The sequence below is a fragment of the Dromiciops gliroides genome, chromosome 1, assembly GCF_019393635.1.
Source record: "Dromiciops gliroides isolate mDroGli1 chromosome 1, mDroGli1.pri, whole genome shotgun sequence".
Lineage (NCBI taxonomy): Eukaryota > Metazoa > Chordata > Mammalia > Microbiotheria > Microbiotheriidae > Dromiciops > Dromiciops gliroides.
Window position 1 is genome coordinate 163213086 of NC_057861.1, and position 23690 is coordinate 163236775.

Here is a 23690-nt window from a genome sequence, read left to right on the forward strand (position 1 = left end):
GATACACCTGGAATGCAGGCAAATTCATGTAAGTTGGTACTTTCTTGTGCTAAGATGGCTGGCTGTCATGTCAGAACTTGCTTTTTCCTTTCAACAAAACCACTAAGATGAGGAAGAGAACAAGATGCTCTTTTTAAGGACCATAGCAAAACTAATCCCTACCTCACCCCCTAAACTCCACCTTGTACCTCTAAAACAGAACACACTGAGAATGGAGCTTAAAGAGTATTTCTCTGCCAGGGACCAAGAAGTGGAAAAGAATTCACAATAGGAAGTGAATATGTAACTTAACCCATTCACTTTTTGAGTCACTGTGGACTTTCCAGAAAGCTACAGTTTTTTTAAAAGCCTAGAATATACCATCATATTTATAGGTAAATGTTTTGAAAGGTACTGTGGTATATCAGAAAGAGCACTGAAAAAGAAAGGTCAGAAAAAGAGTTAGAAGACTATATTAATATGATATATTATTGCTAGTGGAAAGGAAGAAGGGACTATCTGTAATGGCTATCAAGAGCTACTAGCACTAAAATTCTATGACTCCAATTATCTACAACATAAAATCTAATTGGAAAATATATAGAAATAACCCAGTAAAAAGAAAATCTATGACTACATATTTCCAGAGAAATAAACTTACTGGCTAAGTAACTGAAGGTTCTCTAAAGACAAGAATGATGAATGAAAGAAAAAAAAATTATTACGTACTTATTGTGAAAAATGCAGAGGATACTAAGAAACGAGCAAGATGTTATCACCTTATATGTGTATAAAGCTTATAAGTTTTTAGACTTTCACATCCATTATTTCTGACCATAAGAACTATGGTTAGCCCACCTCATTTTAATTTTAGAGAGCAGAGGAGGGCCAACCTTTCTCATTGTAGAAGGAAATAATTTGCATCTACTAGAAAGGGAGAAAGGGTTTGAGCCAGAGTTGGCCCATAGGATCTATGCTAAAACTACAGATATTTCAGGTTTAGGCAGAAAAATTTTAAAACAACCCCCCCCCCAATTCTTCAAAGCTAAGTTGCAGGAGGAGCATGGTAAAACAGAAAGAGGACCAGACTATTAGCTAAGAGACTTAATTCTACTTTTATGCAACTCTCTTAACCATTCTAGACAACAACAAAATAATCACAACTTAATACTTCAAAATTATAATGACTGACCAAGCTTGGCCTCAAAAAAGAGATATGAGAAGGTACCTCCCCCTACTTCTTTGCAGAAGTGAGGACTGGAGGTGTGGAACACTGCATATAACTTTTTCAAAATGTTGGTTAGTTTTGCTGGACTTTTTTCCTCTTTTTTTATTCTTTAGGGGATGGCTCTCTAGAAGGGGGAAGGAAAAGGGATACAATGGAAATTGTAGATGATATAAAACCAAAATATTATCAATAAATTTTATTTTTAAAAACAACACAATCTCTCTGGACCTCAGGTCCTTCATTTATAAAATGAGTGGTTTGTAGTAGAGCCACCAACATCCCTTCTGGCACTAAAACAATACTAATTTCCCTGTGCAAGTAGAGTTAAGAGATAAAAAGAGGAAAGGAGACACTGGCCCCCACAAATAAGCCTTTGGGGATTTATAGGTCCATATGAAAAGGGAACAGAAAGGCCCCTGATCCTAGAGTCTGAAGCAGAACCCAGCATCAGAACTTGGAAGCTAAAGCACTTAAGGAACTCTACTTGGGCTCTCATGTAAAGCAAAGGCAAGGTTTAGATAGCTGTCAGAGACAAGGGGATAAAGGAAAAGTAGAAAAGAACCTTTCAAAGTACCTTAGTTGCTCCCCTCTGCAAAATCATAAACTCTATCATGGCATTGCATTAAAGACAGAGAACCAAATAAATAAATAAGTTGTGGTGGTTTTTTTAAAAGGAGGCCTGTTCTAAGAACTGTAAGATAGCACAAGAGCACCACCTACTGTAAAAGGACTGGTTCTAAACATAAAACCACAACTCAGGATTTAAAGGACTACTGTTGTTGAAAGGCAGCTCAAGCAGGCAGATGAAAACTACTGGCTTACCAGTATGGATCCGTGTATGTTGCATCAGTGAAGCTTTCAGTCTTGTTTTATAGTCACAGTGCTGGCAATGGAAGGGCTTAACTCCAGCGTGTATACCCATATGTCTCTGCAAGGCCAATTTGGAGGAACATTTCCTATTCAAAAGGGAGCAAGGATTGTCAAAATTTAGTCAAATACCCACACACACACACACACACACACACACACACACACACAATTTATTCAAATAAGGTCTTAGTTCTTCCTCCGTAAAATGGAGGAATCAGGCTGAGTGAACTCGAAGGTATCTTCTAGTTCTAAACCTGTTTCTACACTTTAGTAAGGAATGTGAATCTAAAGATATGACTGCTATTTTTTTAATCACCTGGGAAAAGTTTAAAATATCACTGCAGATGTTACTTTTTTGGTCTAAATGTCTACCAGGAGGATTCTTTAATTAGAGCACCACAGAAAGTAACTAGTAGGTGGCAGAGTGGATTGAGCACTGGGCTTGAAGACAGGTAGACCGAACTTCAAATACTACCTCAGAGATTTCCTAGTTGTGTGGCCCTTAGCAAGTCTGTGCCTCAGTTTCCTCATTTATAAAATTAGAGGGTTGGACTTGATGGCCAGTAAGTTCCCTTTTGGCTCCGGGTCTATGATCTTCTGATCCCATGTCCTCTACAGATTTTTAGTTTTCACAAATGAGTGAGCACTATCAGAAATGCCTATTTATCATGGAATCTTGTTTAAAATATTCACTCAGAACAGAACCTGTTATAGAAAACAACTTATTGACAAGCAAAGCACATTCAGTTCAACAAGCACTTATTAGGCACCTACTATGTTTTATGTAGCATAGCATGGTGGATAGTGTCAGATTTGGAGTCAGGAAGACCTGGGTTCAAGTTTAACTTTGACACATACAGCTATGTGACCATGGGCAAGTCACTTAACTTGTGTTAACACTTAAAGTGTCCCAGCAACCTCTCAAAGACTAGAAATTCTTTATTTTTATTTTATTTTTATGTTCCTGATCTTTAACAATGAAGAAGTTCCTCCATCAAATAATCATTAGAACAAAATTATAGTTATGACCCCCCAATTTTTTTGCCCTCAGGCGCTTACATTTAAATAAAGTGGTGACAATCAAAAGACTGTATGGACAACACCGTATGATTGATTAGTTTTAACTTTCAAATGTATTAATGTTTATAAGAGGAGAGCAGAGAAATTATAACAACAGTAACAAACTTTTGTTGTTCAGTAGTGCCCACTTCCTGTGGGCCACAGCACACCAATGCTGTCCATGAGGTTTTCTTAAGCAAACATCCTGCAGTGGTTTGCCATTTCCTTCTCTAGTGTATTAAGGCAAACAGAGGTTAAGTGACTTGCCCAGGGTCACACAGCTAGTATGTGTCTGAAGTCAGATTTCTTCCTGACTCCAGGCTGGTGCTATTTTCACTGAGCCACCTATTAAACTTGAAACTGGACAAGCTCAAAACCTTCCAGAATTTTTATGAAATTCCACAGAACATAATTCTAGTGCTCACAAACTAGAAAAAGAGAGGTACCCCCAAAATTCTAACTTAGCAAATTGACAAAATTTAAAAGAAAAAAAACAACTAAAAGTATTCAGCCTTATATACTGCAATTTCAATGCAATTATTATGACAATGTAATATCTTTAAATAGTGGCTTTCATATGACAATCTCAAGAGCTAAATTAGATGTCCTTTAAGGTCCCTTTCTGCGTTATGTCTATGATCCTAACTATATATATTCAGCATTTGACTTGATAAATACAACTAGCATGTGACTAGTCCCAGCTTCCTGTCTTCTTCTGTTGTCTCCCTTCCTTTTTAAGTCAACTTCTGTTGTACATGGGACAGCTAGTTGGTGCAGTGGATAGAACGTCAGGCCTGAAGTCAGGAAAACCTGAGTTCAAATCCAACCTTCCACAAGTACAAGCTATGTCACCCCGGGCAAGTCATAACCCAGCTTGCCTCAGTTTCCTCATTTGTAAAATGAGCTGGAGAAGGAAATGGCAAACCACTCCAGTATCTCTGCCAAGAAAATCCCAAATGGGGTCAGGAAGAGTCAGACACTACTGAAATGAATGAACACCAATCTGTTGTAAATAATATATATTATAATATTTGTATTATACATATTATAATACAAATCATCTTATAACTAGAAATAAGCAGGGAAGGACTAGAGAGTATTGGTGTTATAAGATTGCTATTATATATGCTAAGTGAAGTTCTTAGGTGCCTCCCATAAGATGCATTTCCTCTCAACATCAGAAGTATAGATAATATCCACAGCTTTTACAAGAAAATCTTGCCAAATTAACCTTTACAGCATCTCTCTCATGAGTCTATTCCTCTCTCCTCACGTAGTTACTATCCTAATTCATATATGTGTTGTTTCTCCCTAATTAAATATAAGTTCCTTAAGAGAAGGGGCTAGTTTTTTCTTTGTATTCCTACTATGTGGCACATTGCTTGGCACATAAATAGGTTTATCTAAAAAATACTTGTTGAACTGAGTTGAATTGGTTATCAGAAATGATTTCAACTTTTGACATTTAAAAAAAGCTCCTTCTGAAAAATTCTTACAATGAAGTTTTCTACAAGAAAATTTGCATATTCTCATAAAAGTAGAAGCCTTTTAACTTCCATTTTAAATTTTTTCTCAATCTTAATAGTATTTCCCCCAGTTACATGTAAAGATAGTTTTCAACATACATTTTTATAAGATTGAGTTCCACATTTTTCTCCCTTCCTCCTTTCCCTCCTCCCACCTCAAGACAGCATGCAATCTGATATAGGTTATATATGTACAATCACATTAAACATATTTCCACATTAGTCATGTTGTGAAAGAAGAATCAGAAAAAAAGGGGAAAAACCTCAAGAAAGAAAAAAAAAGTAAAAATAGTATGGTTCAATTTGCATTCGGATTCCACAGTTCTTTTTCTGGATATTAACTTCCACTTAAAAAACAAACCATATTTGTACTTTTAAGTAACTATAAAATAAGCTGGGTTCAAATCTGTCAAATTCTGCCATTTCTTACCTATGTGACTAACTACCCTGAGTCTTCTACATCTATAAAATGAGGGAGTTTGACTTGACTTCTGAGGTCCCTTCCAACTATAGGTTTATGGTACTATGACTTAAAGACTCACTACATAAAAAGGAATGGAAAGTGTTTACAAGACTTGCAGCTAGCAAAAAGAAATAGATCCAAGAACTAGAGAAGAAACTCTTGCCATTAACCCCCATTAACTCTAGAATCCAATACCAAAATCATAAATGGAACTAGAGAGGCACTGTGAATGACTACAATGTTTAAAACTCAGTCCCTCCACTGAAAAATGAGAGAGCCCAACTATAAATAACAGAACCTCCTAGGATTACAAACAGATAAAAGGAAAATAACGAAAAACAAAGAAACAGAAAATATATGAACTACCAAAATACTGTATAATAGCTTTGAGTACCTCATCTAAGCAAGAACACAAAGTTATAGCAGGTGAGTCTCATTTAATTGAGGAGAAAGGAGCTAATCGTTGGTACTATCTACTCTATAATCAAAATATAATTTTGAATAGCTAAGTTGTTCTAATACCAAATGTATCACTATTTATTACAGCCATTTACATTAGCTACTGCACTACCACAAAATATTGGTGATGCAGCAGAAAAACTTTTAGAGCTACAAAATAGGAAACTGCTGCAAACATGAATTTTTTTTAATCTGTGGAGAACCTTGCTACCAGGAGTCACTGGAGTATTTGCTGAGTGAATGATACTTTCAAAGTATGGGTTCTTTGTTTAAATCATGAACTCATGTTGCTTTGGAACTCTGCTTCAAAGATGAACATCCCTGTTCTTCTTTAAGGTGGCATGTATGTATGTACACACACACACATACACATGTGCACAAAAGGAACTCTAGTTTCCTAGAACTATAAGATGATGTATTCTGGCCCTCTGAAATTTTCTTCTACTCAAAAAGAATGGTTGGTTATCCAAAACCAAAAAGGGTAAGGAGACACAGCTCCTCCACGAGTAAGAAATTAAAGTGCTACTTGGGGAAAGTAAAGTACCAGGTGAAAAACTCGATATTTTCTTTGCAAATGTGCTCCTTACTTCCTGAAACCTACTATCTTCTAGTTACAGAAATAAGGTATCCAAATAGCCATGATAAAAATGATAATAAAGGCCATCTTAATCAAATCACTTATTGAAAAAAAAAGATGAAAAGAATAGGCTTCTAGAACACCTACTCTAGGGAGAAAAAAAGGGTCTCATTGAGAAAACCAATTTAACCTCTTGCCATAATTTGGCATTTATAGATGATAACTTTTTTTTTTTTTGGTGAGACAATTGGGGTTAAGTGACCTGCCCAGGGTCACACAGCTAGTAAGTGTCAAGTGTCTGAGGCCGGATTTGAACTCAAGTCCTCCTGAATCCAGGGCCGGTGCTCTATCCACTGTGCCACCTAGCTGCCCTGTCGATAATGACTTCTTAACCCATCACTTCAGAAAATTATGCATAGGTAACAGTACAAGTGCCATTAAAACCTGAGCACAGAAAAAATTAAATGGTGAAAATTGTTAATATTGGCTGCATATTTTCCTTTATACAAAATAAGACTGATACTATAAAAATAAGGAGAAATTATAGTCATAAAACCTTTACAAACAAAGATATAGCATAGCCAGCATGGAAGTGTTATGTAATACAAAAGACTATTGGAGGGGCAGCTAGGTGGTGCAGTGGATAGAGCACCAGCCCTGAAGTCAGGAGGACCTGAGTTCAAATCCGGCCTCAGACACTTGACACTTACTAGCTGTGTGACCCTAGGCAAGTCACTTAACCCCAATTGCCTCACCAAAAAAAAAAAAAAAGACTATTGGACTGAGAGCTGGCATAGTATGTAACTGAGTCCTGGGTTTGTCAGCAAAGACCAGTGTTCCTAGGATCACAGAACTTGATTTAGGTGTATCTTTACAGGTCATCTAGTCCAGCCCCTTCCTTTTACAGAAGAGAAAACTGAGGCAGGAAAGGTTAAGTAACTTGCCCAAGGCATAAAATAAATAGCAGAACTATGTCTTGAACTCATACCCAATATTCCCCACCCCCAGCTCTGCTACTGCCAAGCTACAAAAGCCTACACAAGACATAGGACTTCTCTAAGGCTGTGTTCTTACATATAAAATGGGATTGTTGTGAGGTACGAATGAAAATGTATGTAAAGACTCATCATAACTATTCATTGTTATACAAATAGCTTGTATAAATTGTGTGTAATTTATACAATAGGATCATAGATTCCTGTGAGAATTCTTACTCTTCTGCAATAACGGCAGGTGGCAGTTACAGAAAAAGAAGCTTAAAATTACAGTTTTTAAATTGTCTAGAGACATTAACTTAATTGTTGGTCCTCTAAATGAAAAATTAAAACAAAGTTGCAGCCAAATGGAAGGATATCTTTCAAGTTTCCCTTAGAGAAAGAAAGAGAGGTGCTGACAGAATTAACTATTTTGTACATCGGAATATAAGAAATATTTCACGAGACACTTGGTCATTTAGTATTGTAGTGTTCCTTCTGTAATGCATTTGCAAAATTTCACCACGAAAATAATCATATCTAATGCTTCAATATTTTTTGCAGAGAATACAAAAATAGAAATTCTACAAAGAATTCAATTAGGATCTTCTGACCTTCCCCAAATTAAAATCAACATATACTATGATATTTAGTCACTGCAAATGGTATGAGCACAGGTGGTTCAGAAGAAATGAGAGAGGCCAAAGGCTTCCAGACTACAATGAAATCATACACCCATATATTATGAATATGAGGATAAAATCAGAAGGCACTGAACATGGCAAGTGCTAAACAATAGAACAAAACACTAAATTGATTATATTTTAACATATGAAATTACTGGTTAAGATACAGCAGTCTTTCCCAAAAAGTTGTGTACTGTTAGACCACTAACTTCTTAATTCTAACAAGATTAATACTCAGTTTTAAGGACACTGAATGATGGCTTCTGAAAGAAAGCTGAAAGATAGGAGGATACCCAGTGCTTGGGAAAAAACAATGTGCCTTCAGAGAATTAGGACAACTTTGAAAGCTACGGGTTTATCTTATATACTTAAACAGAAAAGCAAGCTGTACATAACAAAGACCTTCAGTTTCATGTAAAATCCTCTTTTTCTCTTTCACTAGGTTTCTACTATGTGAGATGTACAAATTTCCTCACTCCATATGTTCACATTGGTCTGATGAGGCACAGTCAGACACACTGTGCCTTGACCCCAACCTAGTGATATCACTTTGGTTCTCTTTGAGGAGGAAAGACAACAGCTATATATAGGCAAATGCTCATTCAATGTGGTGTTTAAGTTCAGAGAGAATAAAATTATTTTTAAAACCCTGGACCTTATTTTTATCCAACCCCTTCAAGGCAACCAAAAAAATATAAATACTGAGGCATATGTCCTTCCCATCTCTTTATGACAATAATCTCAAATCTGCATGATATTAATATACAAATATAATGATATCACTATTAGTGAAGTTTTAAGAAGAGAACAGGAAGGCTTTCAAGAATATTAACATGAGCCTTGAGCATAACAGGTACTTAATAAATGTTTGATGACTAGAATGCCATCTCTACACGCTATTATATATATTTCTAGGGCCTTTTGTCTTTTGGGGCTTTGGAGATAGGAAAGAAAAGGAAGAAGTATTTTCATATTACTATTTTAATTAATTTTTTTGTTTGAATTGACTTTCCTTTTTTTGTTTTAACTGAAACTATCAATATATTAGTGTAGGGAATTTTCAGTGATGAAATTCCTTCTAACATTTCAGGCTGGCATCTTCTCCACAACATGTCTCTTTCTTTTTTAATTTATTATTTATTCTTAGCATGCTTTAAAAAATAAAATTGAGCTCCAAATTCTTTTCCTCCCTCCAGTCCCTCCCCCATTCATTGAGAAAGCAAGCAATATGATAACAATTGTACGTGTGAAATCCTGCAAAACATTTCTATGTGAATCATGTGCAACATGTAGTCTTTAAGAATTGCCTGGAATACTGCACAAAAAGATTGTGACTGTCATGAAAATTTAGAGAGGAAGTTCCAGCAAAAGTCACACAGAGCAACTCTAGAATGTGTGAAAATGGTTTACTGATATCAAAGCCAAGCATTACATGGGAGAGAAAGACAGATGGACAATAATTCAACCAAGGATAGTCATATGCTATCTATCTTTCCTCCAACCTTCCATGGGGCAGCAGGCAGAGTGGTGGCTCCAATGAAGAGTGATATGTGCACTTGCTGGGGACCCAGGTTTACATTGGAGTTTCAAACAAAAGGCTTATTACTATGGCAGCTATCACACTGCCAGTGGGGCAATGGGGTCATGAAACATGGACCACAACAAAAGACTAGGTCCCTAAAGATTAAATAGGAAGACCAGGACGAGGAAGGCAAAATTATAATTGTGCCGTATCAATAATTTGTGGGAGTCTCAGCACATAGTTCTAACTACAACTGAATATGGTTAAGCCTTGAGCATACCAGTAATGTGTAAGAGAAGCTGGGTCTAGGAGAATGGGCCTATAGACTCCTCTGGCTTTTAAGTTATTTCCAGAGGATCAAACATTCAGTATGTATCAGAGATGGGACCTCAACCCAGATCAGTTATCTATTCTTTGCATAAAGTAACTTTGTTTCTGTCTGTTTGAAGGCAACTTTATAGGGAATATGATTTTCCCATCTCATACAAAAACTTAAATTTCAATCAATGAGCATCTATCAAGTGCCTGAATGGCAAAGTTGGGATTCAAACCTAGGTCCTTTGACTCCAAAACCAGTGTTCTTTCTATTATCAATTCAACAAGCTTTAAGTGTCTACTGTATACCAAGCAGCATAGTACGCACTGGGAAAACAAAGCAAGTAAAAATAGTTCCTGCTCCTAGGGAACCCAGTTTAATGGGTGAGACAGTATACAAAGTAACTATGGTACAAATAAGATTCATAGAAGGAATTAACGTAAAAATATAAAAATACATGGAGTCAGGGGCAGCTAGGTGGTGCAATGAATAGAGCACTGGCCCTGGATTCAGGAGCACGCAAATTCAAATCCAGCCTCAGACACTTGACATTTACTAGCTGTGTGACCCTAGGCAAGTCACTTAACCCCAATTGCCTCACCAAAAAAACCAAAAAACATGGAGTCTAATATTACAGGATCTTGAACTATATTATAAAGTATTAATCATTTAAATAATCGGTACTAGAAGTAGATCCAGGAATTAGATTAGATTAGACAAGCATGATGTAGAAGCAAATTAACAAAATTGCTCAATGTTTCATAATTACAAGAACTACTGAGGAAAGCACTCCATTTCACAAGAATGACAAGCAAAACAGCAGAAAATAGATCTTTCTATATTTCTATCACAACCATCTAAATCATGACTACCGCTATTCAAACCATAATGTCTTGTTTGTGGGTGCCATAATCTTTCCTATAATGGTATTTTTACTTTTTAGGATTTTTATAACTGCAAGTACACTCTTCCTTTCCTCAATGGCATGTAAATGAACTGACAAGAAAAAGGAGTAAATTTTGTACAGTAAAACTACACAATAAGAAGGAAAGAAATGAAGTTTTCTTTTACTGAGAGAAGCAGGAGGAACAGGAGGAGTAAAAGGAGGTGGAGGAAGAAGAGAACTCTCATAAAGATTTAGTATCTAATATAAACTCTGCACTCACATATACACATACATATGTGTGTGTGTATGACTACAAACAAATAGTTCTCAAAAGAATTGAAAAGTCTAAGAACCACATGAAAAAATGCTTGAAATCACTAATAATGACAGAAATACAAATCAAAATAACCCTGAGATTTTATCATGTACCTTGCAAAGTGGCAAAAATATACAAAAAATGGCAATAGTCAATGTTAGAGGGGTTTGTGGAATGACAGGCAAATGCGCTGTTGGTGGAACTATAAAATGGTAAAATGGAAAGCAATTTGGAATTATTCAAATAAAGTGACAAAAAGGTTCATACCCTATGGACCAGAGACTATTACTGGGTTTATACCTCAAGGAAGCCTTAGATAAGAAATTCCATAAACTCCAAAACATTTATAACAGAACTTGTTGCAATATCAAAGAAATGGAAACAAAGTAGGTACCCATCAATTGGGGAATGGCTAAACAAACTGTGGTACATGACTGTAGCAGTACTAGAATATTAATGTGCTTTGTGAAAAATGATGACTGTGATGACAACAGATAAACAGAACATACAGAAGAACTACAACATTGTAAATGGGAGAACAGTTACAAACCAAATTAAAAAAAAGTAAATGTAACAAAATTATAAAGATCAAGTAAAACTGTAATAAAGAGATATATGAGGACTCCTCCAACCCACCCCTTCGTGGAGGCAGAAGATTTATAGATGTTAAACATTGCACGTATTTTCATATTTTTTCGATGTATTGATTAGTTGTGCTGATTTTTTTTCTCCCTAAAAGGTACTATTTGTCATATGGGATGGCTTTTTGGATGAGGGGAGAAAACAGGGACAGGGATACCAGGAATGGCTATGATGATGTAAGAAACAAAAAATAACAATTAAGAACTTATTTTTTAAAAGTCAGGGGTAGATAAAATTAAAGTGTAAAAAAAAGAAAGAAAGGGGCAGCTAGATGGTGCAGTGGTTAAAGTGCTGGCCCTGGATTCAGGAGTACCTGAGTTCAAATCCAGCCTCAGACACTTGACACTTACTAGCTGTGTGACCCTGGGCAAGTCACTTAACCTCCATTGCCCCGCAAAAAAAAAAAGAAAGAAAGAAAGAAAAGAAAAACAAGTTAAGAACCTTTTCTGTGGTCTATTTTCCTCCTTTTAGAGATAATGAAACTGAGGTCTTGGGGAGATTAAGTGACTTACTTAAGGTCACACAGGAATCAAGTAACAGATGCATAACAGAGATACAATTTGAACCTAGCTCCAATGGACTCCAATTCTAGCACTCTTTTTGTTATATCATGCCTTCAACCTATGATGTGATCAATTTTATAACTATCATAATATATTATCAGACTGTTCTCCAAAAAGACTGTCAATTTATATTTCTACTAACAATGTAAGAGTTCCTATTTACCCTCAGACCCACCAATACTGAATTTTATAATTTCAAAATATTTTTGCCAGTTTTATGGGAATGCCTCAGCTTTAATTTGCATTTTCCCTCCCTCTACCCTCTCAGCTGAGAGCTTTGCTTCAGATTTTATGGCTTTTTTTTTTTTTGGTGGGGCGATGAGGGTTAAGTGACTTGCCCAGGGTCACACAGCTAGTAAGTGTCAAGTGCCTGAGGCTGGATTTGAACTCAGGTACTGCTGAATCCAGGGCCAGTACTTTATCCACTTCACCACTTAGCTGCCCCTTTTACGGAAAAAATTAAGGCCATTCACTGAGAAGCCTTCTCCCCTCCTCTTCCTCTTATTTTCCTCAGGTGAATTCTGCTACTCTCACCTTCATTCATGTCCCACCTGAAAAGGTGGCTTTACTCCTTGCTATATCTAAACAAGTGACCCCATTCTCTCCCATCTCCTCTGGCAAATTGATCCCTCTGTTATCCTCACTCTTTCACTTCTCTTACATTTCTCCCTATCTACTGGCTGCTTCCCTATGCCCATGTCTCCCTCATTCTCAAAAAACCTTCATTTGATTCTTCCATCTCCATTAACTATTGTTGCATATCTCTTCTGCCATATGTGGTTAAACTTGAGAATGCTATCTACAATACATGCCTCCACTTCCTCTCTTTCTCTTTTAATTCCCTATAACCTGGCTTCTGAGCACATCATTCAACTAAAACTACCCTCTCCAAAGTTCTTTTGACTGCCAAATCCAATGGTCTCTTCTCAAATCACATCCCTTGACCTCTCTGTAGCCTTTGACACTGTTAATCACAGTCCTCCCTTTCATATTTTTAGGACTTCAGTCTACTTTACTGTCTCTTCATACAGGTCATGCCCATAGGGTTCTGTCCTGAGCCTTTTCTCTTTCTATACTACTTCACTTGGTGACCTCATTAGTTTTCAAGTATGTAATTATCTATCATCTCTATGCTAATGATTCTCCAATCTAAATAAACTTCCCTCTTACTATCAAGGGCACCACCACCTTCCCTTATGACACTACATTTTCCTTCCCTATGCTTTTGCACTGATTGTCAGCCACACCGATGATGCTCTTCCTTCTCAACCTGAGCCTCTTAGCTTCCCTAGCTTCCTTCAAGATTCTGCCCAAAGCCCCACTGCCTGTTGCAGGCCTTTCCTAATACTGTCTGTCTACCCCGAGTCTGCACTAATGTTTTCCCTTTGTGATTATGTCCTCTCTAACTCTGTATATATCCTGTATATTCATGGTTGCTTGCATGCAGTCTTCCTCATTGAACTGTGAGCTCCTGAAGGGCAAGGACAATGTTTTTGCCTTACTTTGAATCCTCAATACTTAGCATAGTGCTTGGCACATAAGTGCTTATTAAATGTTTTAAGATTCAATGAAGTAAATAGGAATGAGAAAACCTGACACAAAATAGCATTTAACAGAGGTTTTAAAAATTGAAATGAAATGTATTCCCTTGCAGCCCAAAAGCTTAAAATTTGTTGAGAAATTAATACCCACTTAAAACAAATACACAATAACTTATGAACAAGTGTAAAATAACAGCAAAAATTACAATTTGATCCAAAAAATAGATTGGTAGTAAGGACACGATTACAGTTTAAGTAAAATTAACATGCATGAAGGCCCAAAAGACTGAATTGACGAATTAAGACACAGAATGGAAAGTAGATTGCCAGCTATTGAAGAATTATGCTGGATAAGAGAACAACATTAGATCTGAGAGGCAGATTAGGGAGTCAATTTTGTTATCTGAAACTACAATACAAAAAAGAAACACAGAGGCACAATAACATGCTTTATATGACTTGTTTTGAATTTAAGATTATATATGAGAAAAAAAGTAGACATACTACAGTAGATTCTTTTTATGTGGGTTTTGTTTTTGGTGGGGCAATGAGAGTTAAGTGACTTGCCCAGGATCACACAGCTAGTAAGTGTCAAGTGTCTGAGGCTGGATTTGAACTCAGGTCCTCCTGAATCCAGGGCTGGTGCTTTATCCACTGCGCCACCTAGCTGCCCCAAGGGATAACTTTTTAGGTTTCCATTTATACTTGTACTGTTGGTCAAATGCAATAGGGTATAAAAAGATTGGCTATATGACTGCCTATAAGACTTTTTTTTTTTAATTTTTTAATTTTTATTTTTTTAGTGAGGCAATTGGGGTTAAGTGACTTGCCCAGGGTCACAAAGCTAGTAAGTGTTAAGTGTCTGAGGCTGGATTTGAATTTGCGTGCTCCTGACTTCAAGGCTGGTGCTCTATCCACTGTGCCACCTAGCTGCCCAAGACTTTTATAATAGTATAATAAGGGATTAGACTAGGCTGGCTACTGTAGAAATGAAGGTCAAATCTCAGACATTACTGGGGAAATGTAGAAGATAAAGGTAAGAAAGGAGTATAAAGATGTCAAAGCTATAAGCCTAGAAAACTAAGACAAAGTAATCATTGACAGCAATGGAAAAGCTGGGAAGGGGTATCTATTTGGGAAAGACAAGAACCATAACTACATTTTTTCTAACACACTAAGTGGATATTTGATTATCACACCCTTTTCTTCTATTTTTCCAAACTAAGTCAAACAATGAAAACTCTATCAACACATACTTCAGACAATAGGCATAATTAATGAATTATATGGTCACTGCTTGAGCTAATCTGCATATTAGAAAGGTGTTTACTAAATCCCAGAAGTTAATGCTAAAAAAATACTTTCTATCTTAGTGGTAAAAATATCTAAAGGAATAATCATTCTACTCTAGACAGGAAAGTTGTATAACAATTGTCAAATATCAAGCGAACACATGAAAGAATAAGCAGCATATGTTATATTCAACAGGTAATGAGTATAACATGAAAGCCTGAGTTTTTAAAAGGTTCATAACGACTATTTAGAATGTCAAAAATGTCAATCCTGGGTGAGAGGCTAGTTCAACCAAGGCAATTCAGTCTTGGCTAAGAACTGAATCCAGATGCATTCTCACAAATTATTTCATAAAATGAGTAAACAACAAAGGAGCCTTTACAACTTAGAAAATGTGGAACGGGGAAGGGATACTAATCAAGTAATACTTGATTTATTCAGTACTTTTAAGTCTGTCAAGTGGGAAAGAGTCTTCTCTTTGTCCACAAAACTGCTATTCAAAGTACATAAAATCCCAGAATCCCATGAAACATCATCTCACTACAAATCTGGAAATAAAGCTTAACACAGATACAAAGTAGCTAATGTAGCATTAAATGAGCAATGATTAAATTCAGAATTAGACAAAAAAAAAAGTCAAGAAAGAAATGCCTTAATGCTGGTGACAGTTACCATATCTAACCATAATCATCTAACTTTAACAAGTCATACCTGTTGCAAATTTTGCAGGTAAATTCATCAGCATTTTTCCTGGTTCTGGCTGTGGCTTCTGTGCCTGAATAAATGAGGCTAACCTCTGCTTTCTTTCTTTTTTTCCTCTCTTTTATATTCAGTTTCTGATGTACATGTTTATGATGCCTGCTCAATTGACGTCTGTATTTGAATGTCTGGTCACATAATGAACAAAGAAAGGCCCTGGCTTTCTTGTGTTTGGACATATGCATCTTCAAATCTGTTCTATACAAACGGGAAGGAAAAAACCAATAATCAAAATAGAAGAATTCATGGCTAAAATAAATTTCAACAAGAAGTGCAGTTCCAGTTACACTAAAAACTGCTTAAAAAAAACAAAACAAAACACAAAAACCCATAATCTTTATGCTTTGGATACAAGAAAACAGGCCCATTAACTAGTACCTCACCCAAGCTCAAAGGAGATTAATTTAATATCTGACATATTTATGATAAATGAAATTCAATAAAAAATTCTCCATGACTGCCTTAAGCAGTCAAAATCGAATGCCAAAATAAAGACACTACACTAAACTACACAATGCTTTTAATTCAAGAGTTTCAGAGCAATTTACAATTTTTTTATGGATATTAAAACCAAAGTCTAAAGTAGTTTAATAATGATTAACAAAATCATTGATTTAAAACTAGAAGAGATCTCGTCCAACATGCTATGTTCTAAAGATATACAATCACGTTCCTTATCATTTTAAAAATCATATTTTGTTCTTGACTGTGGAATTAAGAATAGCAACTCAATCTGAAGAGTTAATCATGTTTAGATAACTATCTGCTAGGTCTTTTATTACCTAGTGAAGATGCTTCTAAAAAGCAGATCAGCAATGAAATATCATGCCCATTTGCATTTCTACTAAAATTATACAATGAGCAGCAATTTCAGGTTAACCAAAGATGTAGGGAGTAGCATTAGTCCTGTGATGTTTTCCTTTCACTGGAAACAAAGCTACACAAAGAATGGGCTATATAATGTTGTTAGACTCCTAGCTACAGAGGAACAACATCCTTGGTCTGCTGGACAATTAAATAACATCATACTGTACTAAATTGTGCAATACTACTACAACTTCTTGAAATGAAGGGACTAGAAAATAGGCAGGATAATAAATTTGAAGGATCACTTTTAAGGTTCAAAAATTACTTTTAACAGCTCAACCTGAAAAACTGGAAATTCAAAATTCTTGATATTAATAGGTCCTTTAAATAACACAATATTAGCACTCCTAAAGTGTGGAGTGTGTCAAATGATTAGAAGGAAAAAGAAAAAAATTAGGGTAATAAAATGGCTTTAATCTCTGGAAAAACCCTGAAATGAAAGTCCAGAGTAATGCCCTGAGAAATGGATGAGATGGTAGCTTTTGAAAATTAAATGATTAAATGAGTATATGAATCATTTAAATGGTTTTCAGGGTTTCCCAAAGATCAGAGAATTTTTCTGCAGAAGTTAAATTACCATCATGGAAAAGAAAAGACGCTGTGATACCATACATGATATCAAATATAATCTACAGTATCTGAAAGACAACCATAGTAACTATACCAAACATGTCTTAGGTTTTACCAAAAATAAGGCGACTTATACTAAATTCTTTATATTATCATGGGATTCAGTATAGTCAATCTACCTACAAAATACTAACCAAGAGGCAAATTACTAACTTGACTAAAAAAAAAAAAACCTCTAGTTTTTGTGTTTTATCCTAAATTCAATCTGTTTGCTTTAAAAACAACAACAAAAACTTCTTTCCCCAGGATACTACCATCTCCTTCTGTTATTTCCCCACCTGCTCTTAAGCCTTGAAATTTCAAACAAATTAGTTTTGTAAGAGTTGTGATAAAGGATACCTACATTCTGCAGAACTTTTTTTCACATTCAGTACATGGATGTGGGTTGGCATTATAGTCATGGGTACTATTCAGATGTTTGTGGACCTTAGGCCAATCGCTATCTGTTTTAAAGATTTAAAAAACAAAAACAAACAGAAATATATGTATTTAGAGGAACTATTAAATTGCAATTTTTGGCATGTTTTAATATTAGCAGCTACCAGAAAATTCTTTAATTGTGACTAGATGCAGTACATGAACTGCAAGTGTAATTTTTAAATTACATTATAGATTATCTCCACTCAAGTTCTCCTTGGATGCAACATAATGCCATAAAGTGGACTCTAAATTCTCAAAGCCTGTGCCAATGGGAGGCAAGTCCTAGGAGTTTCTAACCAACAGAAAAATCTTCAAATATGGTACTGATAATTGTTTTGTATGTCTTATTTAAAGACCAGTCTGGCTGAGTTCAGAGAGATCACCAGGAAACTGGTCACCAGATGAAGTTTTTGGTAATAGAACTGATGAAAACTGCCTGAGACATGAAGGGGTTGTAATCTGCAAAGACAGAAAGGAAATCAAATCACCAATCTTTTCTGATGTATCTACACATCACTAGGTACCAAACTGTCTAGTGATATCAAAAATAAAGTGTAGTTCAAACAACAAAGCATCAAAAATGCAGCTCTAAATGTTGGCAAAGCATTTTCCCTTAAGTCTCCGTAATCTTTCTTGAGCAATTACTCTTTCACATCAGCCTCGCTCTTCTATTTTGTTATTCTGCTTACCTTTAATCCATGCTTCTCTTTTAGGAGAGTAGTTCACTTCATTGAGAAATGATCACTAACATATACAAAAGAACAGTGGTTTGTTCTCAGTGTCTTCTGGGTGGTTTGTGGCTAATCTCTTATGCTATTAAAGTGCCAATGTCTATATTTTTATTCCTGGCAAATTTACTGATAGGAACTTTTTAACAAATTACAAACTCTCAAATGTTCATTCCAAAGTTACATTCTCATTCATTCCAGTGAAATCAAAGAGGCATAGCTCTAGAACTGGAAAGGAACTCAAAAGCCAGCAAATTCTTTTGTGGTAAGAGATAGGTTAAAGTAGTCAACAGAGGTTTACTTTTCCCCCTCCCCCAACAAGAACTACTATAGTAAAAGGAAAAAGGCTAACTTGGAAGAAACAGCAACAAAGAAGGAACACTACTAGAAAGTGTAAATGCACTTTCTCCAAACAAGAGGGGGATGTTTGATTTAAACATGTCCATGGGCTCTGATAGTCCCTGAATGTAGTTAGCATAGCAATCACTGCATGTAAATAGACTGTTTACAGTATCTACTTACCATATAAACTCACTACTATGGAATTTATATTTTTATGGAGTTTGATTGCCTTAAAAAACAAAAAGGAAACTTGAAAGTATTTTTACAATTAAAATGAGAATTTTACTGTACTTCTTAAAGAAAAAGTCAGAATTAACTACTCAATAATACTTGTCTATGGCAAGATCTAAAAATGTAAAGAAAGAAAAGTGAAGCAAACTGAACAGTGGCAGTGGAATCACTGTATAAAAAGTACAAACATCAGTTTATAGGTGGAGGTGGAATCACTTTAACCAAACCCTTACTCTCAGAGACAAATTTACTGCAAACTAAATAAGAATATCATTAAAATGGCAAAATTTGATTTTAAAAATCAAAGCTTGGCTAAAAGGTATATAAGAATCCTTTAGATTTTAATGCCATTTTTTTTTCAAGTGACATCAGGTTGAATCAGAAACACGGATATGAAAAGAGTAAAATTAAAGCCATTTAAGTTGCAGAAGTTACAGATTAACAGGAGAAAATGTAAACTGCACCAAAAAGTCATCTTCTAAATACACATTTCCATGGGAATTTATTTATATGAAATTGCTCTGTAATCACCACAAGCTATGAGAAGCTGATAGTAAAATCAGGTATGTTAGGAAACTATGGGTGCATCACTGTTGCTGTCTAACACAGAAACCCCCAGAGGTTAATGATGAGCATAAGGGCTGAAGGCAACTCTTCAGAACTCACCAATAAAATCACAGTGAGGGCACTTAAACAAACCTTCACGATGGCAGGCCAAGGAGTTTTCTGCAGGCTCTGTCTTGCCTTCTGGGTGCTGAAGAGTGCTGCGTCTCCCCTGGTGACTCTCCTTGTGCACTTTCCAGGCACTTTGGGTCATAAAAACCTTCTCACATGTTAGGCAACGGTAGCTCCTCTTTAGCCGCTTATGAGATTTTAAGTGTTTCTCCATTAAATTCCACTCAGTCACACTGAAATTACAGTAAAGACACTGGAATCCTTGATTTCCATTATGGCATTTGTCATGTATTTCAAGGGCATCTTTGGACATGAACTGCTGGTCACAAGAGGCACATAGATGTCTTTCATCACCACTCTTTAGGGAGTAAATATCTTTCAATGGTTGAGATGAGTTACTTTTGTCAGTGTCTCTTTTATGACTTCTACCCATTTCCTGTTTTGTGTCTAATTTGGGTACCTTTTGTTCCATGCCTAGAGATTTCATACTAGAAATGCGGCACAAACCAAGGGACATTAGATGTTCAGACTGGGCTTCCTCGTCTTCCTTGCTTTTTTTAGATTCAGAAAGGTCTGGTGAATAGGACAGTGCATTAGATACCATAGAACAGGGTTCTTCCAGATGAAATTGTCCAGATTCTTCTTCAAATAGTGTGTTTACATCACACGTGTTGGGTGTGTGGGTAGTGTCATTGTGATTATCTAGGCTTATTTCACAGCATTCAGGACTCATGTTATGAAGCATTCTGTACATGGGCAACAGGAAAGACATTTTCTCCAGATTCTCTTCGTTCTCTTTGTTTTCTTGACTTATTTCATCTCCAATACTGTAGGAATCATTTTCATCTGGATCTGTACTCATTTCTTGGCATTCAGAACGGGGATGGTATCCATCCTGTTCATGAATATTAAATACATGTGTCTTGATTTTGTTTTTTATGCTGCTGGTGAACTGGCAAAGCTTACACCTGTATACCTCTACAAGAAACATTTCTACCAGACTTGCAATTTTGGATTCAAAGCCCTCCACAGAAGAGGAAGCTAGCTTGGATGTGGTGATTTCCTCAGGTAAATGCACAGTCACAGGTGGTATGTACTGATATTTACATTTAAATTCATTCATTTTCCAAAAGTACAGCTTAGGAGGACCTACAAATAAGAAGAGAATAGTTAAAAAGTGATACACAATTTTGCAAATAGTTAGTCTAATAGGGATATTTAGGTAGACAGTGATTCAGTCTAGGTCTCTAAAAGTGTGGAGCATGATAACATAATGAAGTCTTCTACTGCTGCTGTTAAATGTGGGCTACAATAGACAGTAAGGCATAGTGCAACCTATTATCTGGAAGACTGGAAGAAGTGAAATGTTCTACTTAATCACATTTTCCAAATAGATCAATTTCCGGAGCAGAAAAGCCTTATTTATCAATATGGAGATATTATCTTTTAATCTTTATTTTTTTAAGTAATTTAAAACCCCCTTGAAAAGAAGTTGCATAAAATGTGAAATTCAATTCAAGCAAATGTTTTTAATAATTTTATGCATTTTTAAATTTTTACACCATTTTCATTTCTAAATATATCTTTTCTCTCTTCCTGGCCCAGACAACCATCCCTAGTAACAAAGAAAAAAGAAAAGTAATTCAGCCAAATTAACTAAGCATGCCAGTACATTCAGAGTCCCTCAAGTCTGCATACAAAGAAAGTGCATTTTCTTTTCCCTTCTTCACAGTCAAACTTCAGCACTTTAATTAAAAAGTATCCATTTTCTTTCTTCTTGTTCTTTCTATTTACATTGTTATCTCAACAGAACATTTATTAAGTTCTTACCATGTGTAAATTTCCAGATACAAAGACAAAATTCAAACAATCTATTTCTCTAGGAATTTAGAGTCAACTGGTTAGAAACAATGTATACACAAATAAATACAAAGTCATTTCAAAAGGAAGAGAGTAAAAATACACTGGGGGGTAGGGGTGGGCAGAAATGTGCAAATCATGAAAGGTCTTCTATAAAGGTAGCCCCAGAACTGTGCTCTGTAAGATGTAGGTACTTTAAGAAGTAGAGGTGGAAAGAGATTATTTTCCAGATGTTAAGCAAAGCCACAGACAGGAGATGGTGCAATGTTATGTATAGGGAACAACTAGGAGATATGTTTGACTAGAACAGGGAGTGTATGAAGATGGAGTAATACCAAATAAGACTGGAAAGGTTTGTGGCAGCCAGATCATTTAGGGCTTTAAATGCCCAGCTTAGAGAGTTTATTTTTTACCTTTGAAGCAACAGGGAACCATGAAAAGTTTTTGACATGGTTTAGTGTGTGTTTTAGAAATAATTTTTTTGTTGTGTGTTTTAAAAACATTTTTTAAACTTTATTTCTCTTGTTGTATATTATGTGTTTTCTTTTGCAACATCGCTAATATGGAAATGTTTTGCAAAACTTTACATGTATAACCAATATTATACTGCCTGCTTTCTCAAGAGGTAAGGAGGGAGAGAATTTGGAACTCAAAATGTCTAAAAGGAAATGTTAAAAAAAAAATTATGGAGGCAGCTAGGTGGTGCAGTGGATAAAGCACGGGCCCTGGATTCAGGAGGACCAGTTCAAATTCGGCCTCAGACACTTGATACTTACTAGCTGTGTGACCCTGGGCAAGTCATTTAACCCTCACTGCCCTGAAAAATAATAGTGAAGAAGAAGAAGAAGAAGAAGAAGAAGAAGAAGAAGAAGAAGAAGAAGAAGAAGAAGAAGTAGTAGTAGTAGTAGTGATTGGGAAATATTTAATAAAATTACGATTAAAAATAGCAATTTAGCATCTATGTGGAAGATGGAACAGAGAAGTGAAACAGTGGAGACAATTAGAATAATTAAGAAATATTTCAATTGGTCAAAGAGGGGTATGAACTAAGGTAGAGGGTTTTTGAGTGGAAAGAAAGGGTAAGAGGCAGGACCAACAAGATTTGGCAACTGATTGGATGTTTGGGCTGAGGAAGAGGAAGAGTCAAGAAAGATATCAATATTGTAAACCTGGATAATATATTCATCCACCTTGGATATTTTAAGGCATCTGGGACAGAGATCAAGCATCCTTTCCAGGATGAATTAACCTACTCAACTTGGAATTTCCTCTGAGGCTTCTTTGGCTGGTATGTGCAAACTTGCCTCAAGTCCATCTAGCTAGCCCCAGACCATGTTTCCTATCCATACATCCTGGACATGTTGCTATCTGCTCTGCTGCAACACATGTTGCCCCCATATCCTGCTTTCCATCTCTTACTCTGGGAACAATAATCAGGTCAAAACTACTGACTGCTTCTGGAAAGGGCACAACAATGAACTGACCTATGGCTTCATTCTCCATTTCAGTGACACCCCAGACAAAACTCCCTCCCTCATATGAATGTAAATGCCTAGAAGAAAAAGAGTTTCTCACTTTTTGTCTTTGAATCCCCAGCATCCAGCAAGTAGGTGTTTTAATAAGATCTTTTTCACTCATTTATTCAAAAGGAGGGTGATCTCCAATAGAGATTGGAAATTTTTGAGAAAGGATGAGTTAAGGGAAGAAATCTCTTAGGGCCTCTGTTTCTTTATCTGGAAAACAAAGGGGTTGGAGTAGATTACCTTTAAAATCCATTCTAGCTCTAAAACTATGATTCTATGTTGCTTCTGAGATACCTAAAAGAAAGACATCCAGGTGGAAATGCCCAACAGGCAGCTGATAATAAGAATACTGGTGAGATTGACATAAATTGGAAGTCATTTGGACAGAGGAAAAGAACAGAACATAATAACTGATTCTATCTTCAGCCTATGGTCCATGACTGGTGAGTCCCTTATAAGAACCTCCATGTCTTGAGGAGCTCCACCATGCTGCTCACTTCTCTTCCTGCTCATTATCTGGTCTGTTCCATTTCCACACCACATGCTTCCTCACCCACCCCCAGGCTTTCTAGCTCCTCCTTATGTTTTGTCCTCCCCTATTAAAATGTAAACTTCTTGTTTTTATGTCCTTACCAAGGTGCCTGGAACACAGTAACCATTTAAATGTGTTTTAACTATCTACCTACCTATGGAAGCTGATGAGACCAATGACAGAGAAGAACGCAGAAACCCATGGGACTCCACACTTAGTGGTG

General features: G+C 36.1%; 1 protein-coding gene across 4 annotated transcripts in view; it reads right to left on the bottom strand.

Moving 5' to 3' along the window:
• LOC122736843 (oocyte zinc finger protein XlCOF6-like) overlaps window positions 1-23690 on the bottom strand; it is a 52792-nt gene that overhangs the window by 15279 nt on the left and 13823 nt on the right. For 2 of the 4 annotated variants that reach the window (XM_043979251.1, XM_043979255.1), the window contains exons 2-5: window positions 19544-20701; window positions 17500-17599; window positions 15612-15857; window positions 2030-2163 (exon numbers count right to left, since the gene is read on the bottom strand). In XM_043979251.1, the coding sequence (XP_043835186.1) occupies window positions 2030-2163; window positions 15612-15857; window positions 17500-17599; window positions 19544-20675 (1612 nt within the window). In that variant the 5' untranslated portion in view covers window positions 20676-20701. Of the gene's footprint in view, window positions 1-2029; window positions 2164-15611; window positions 15858-17499; window positions 17600-19543; window positions 20702-22987; window positions 23127-23690 lie in introns of those variants that run through there. The other 2 variants (XM_043979252.1, XM_043979253.1) reach the window with 2 other exon arrangements.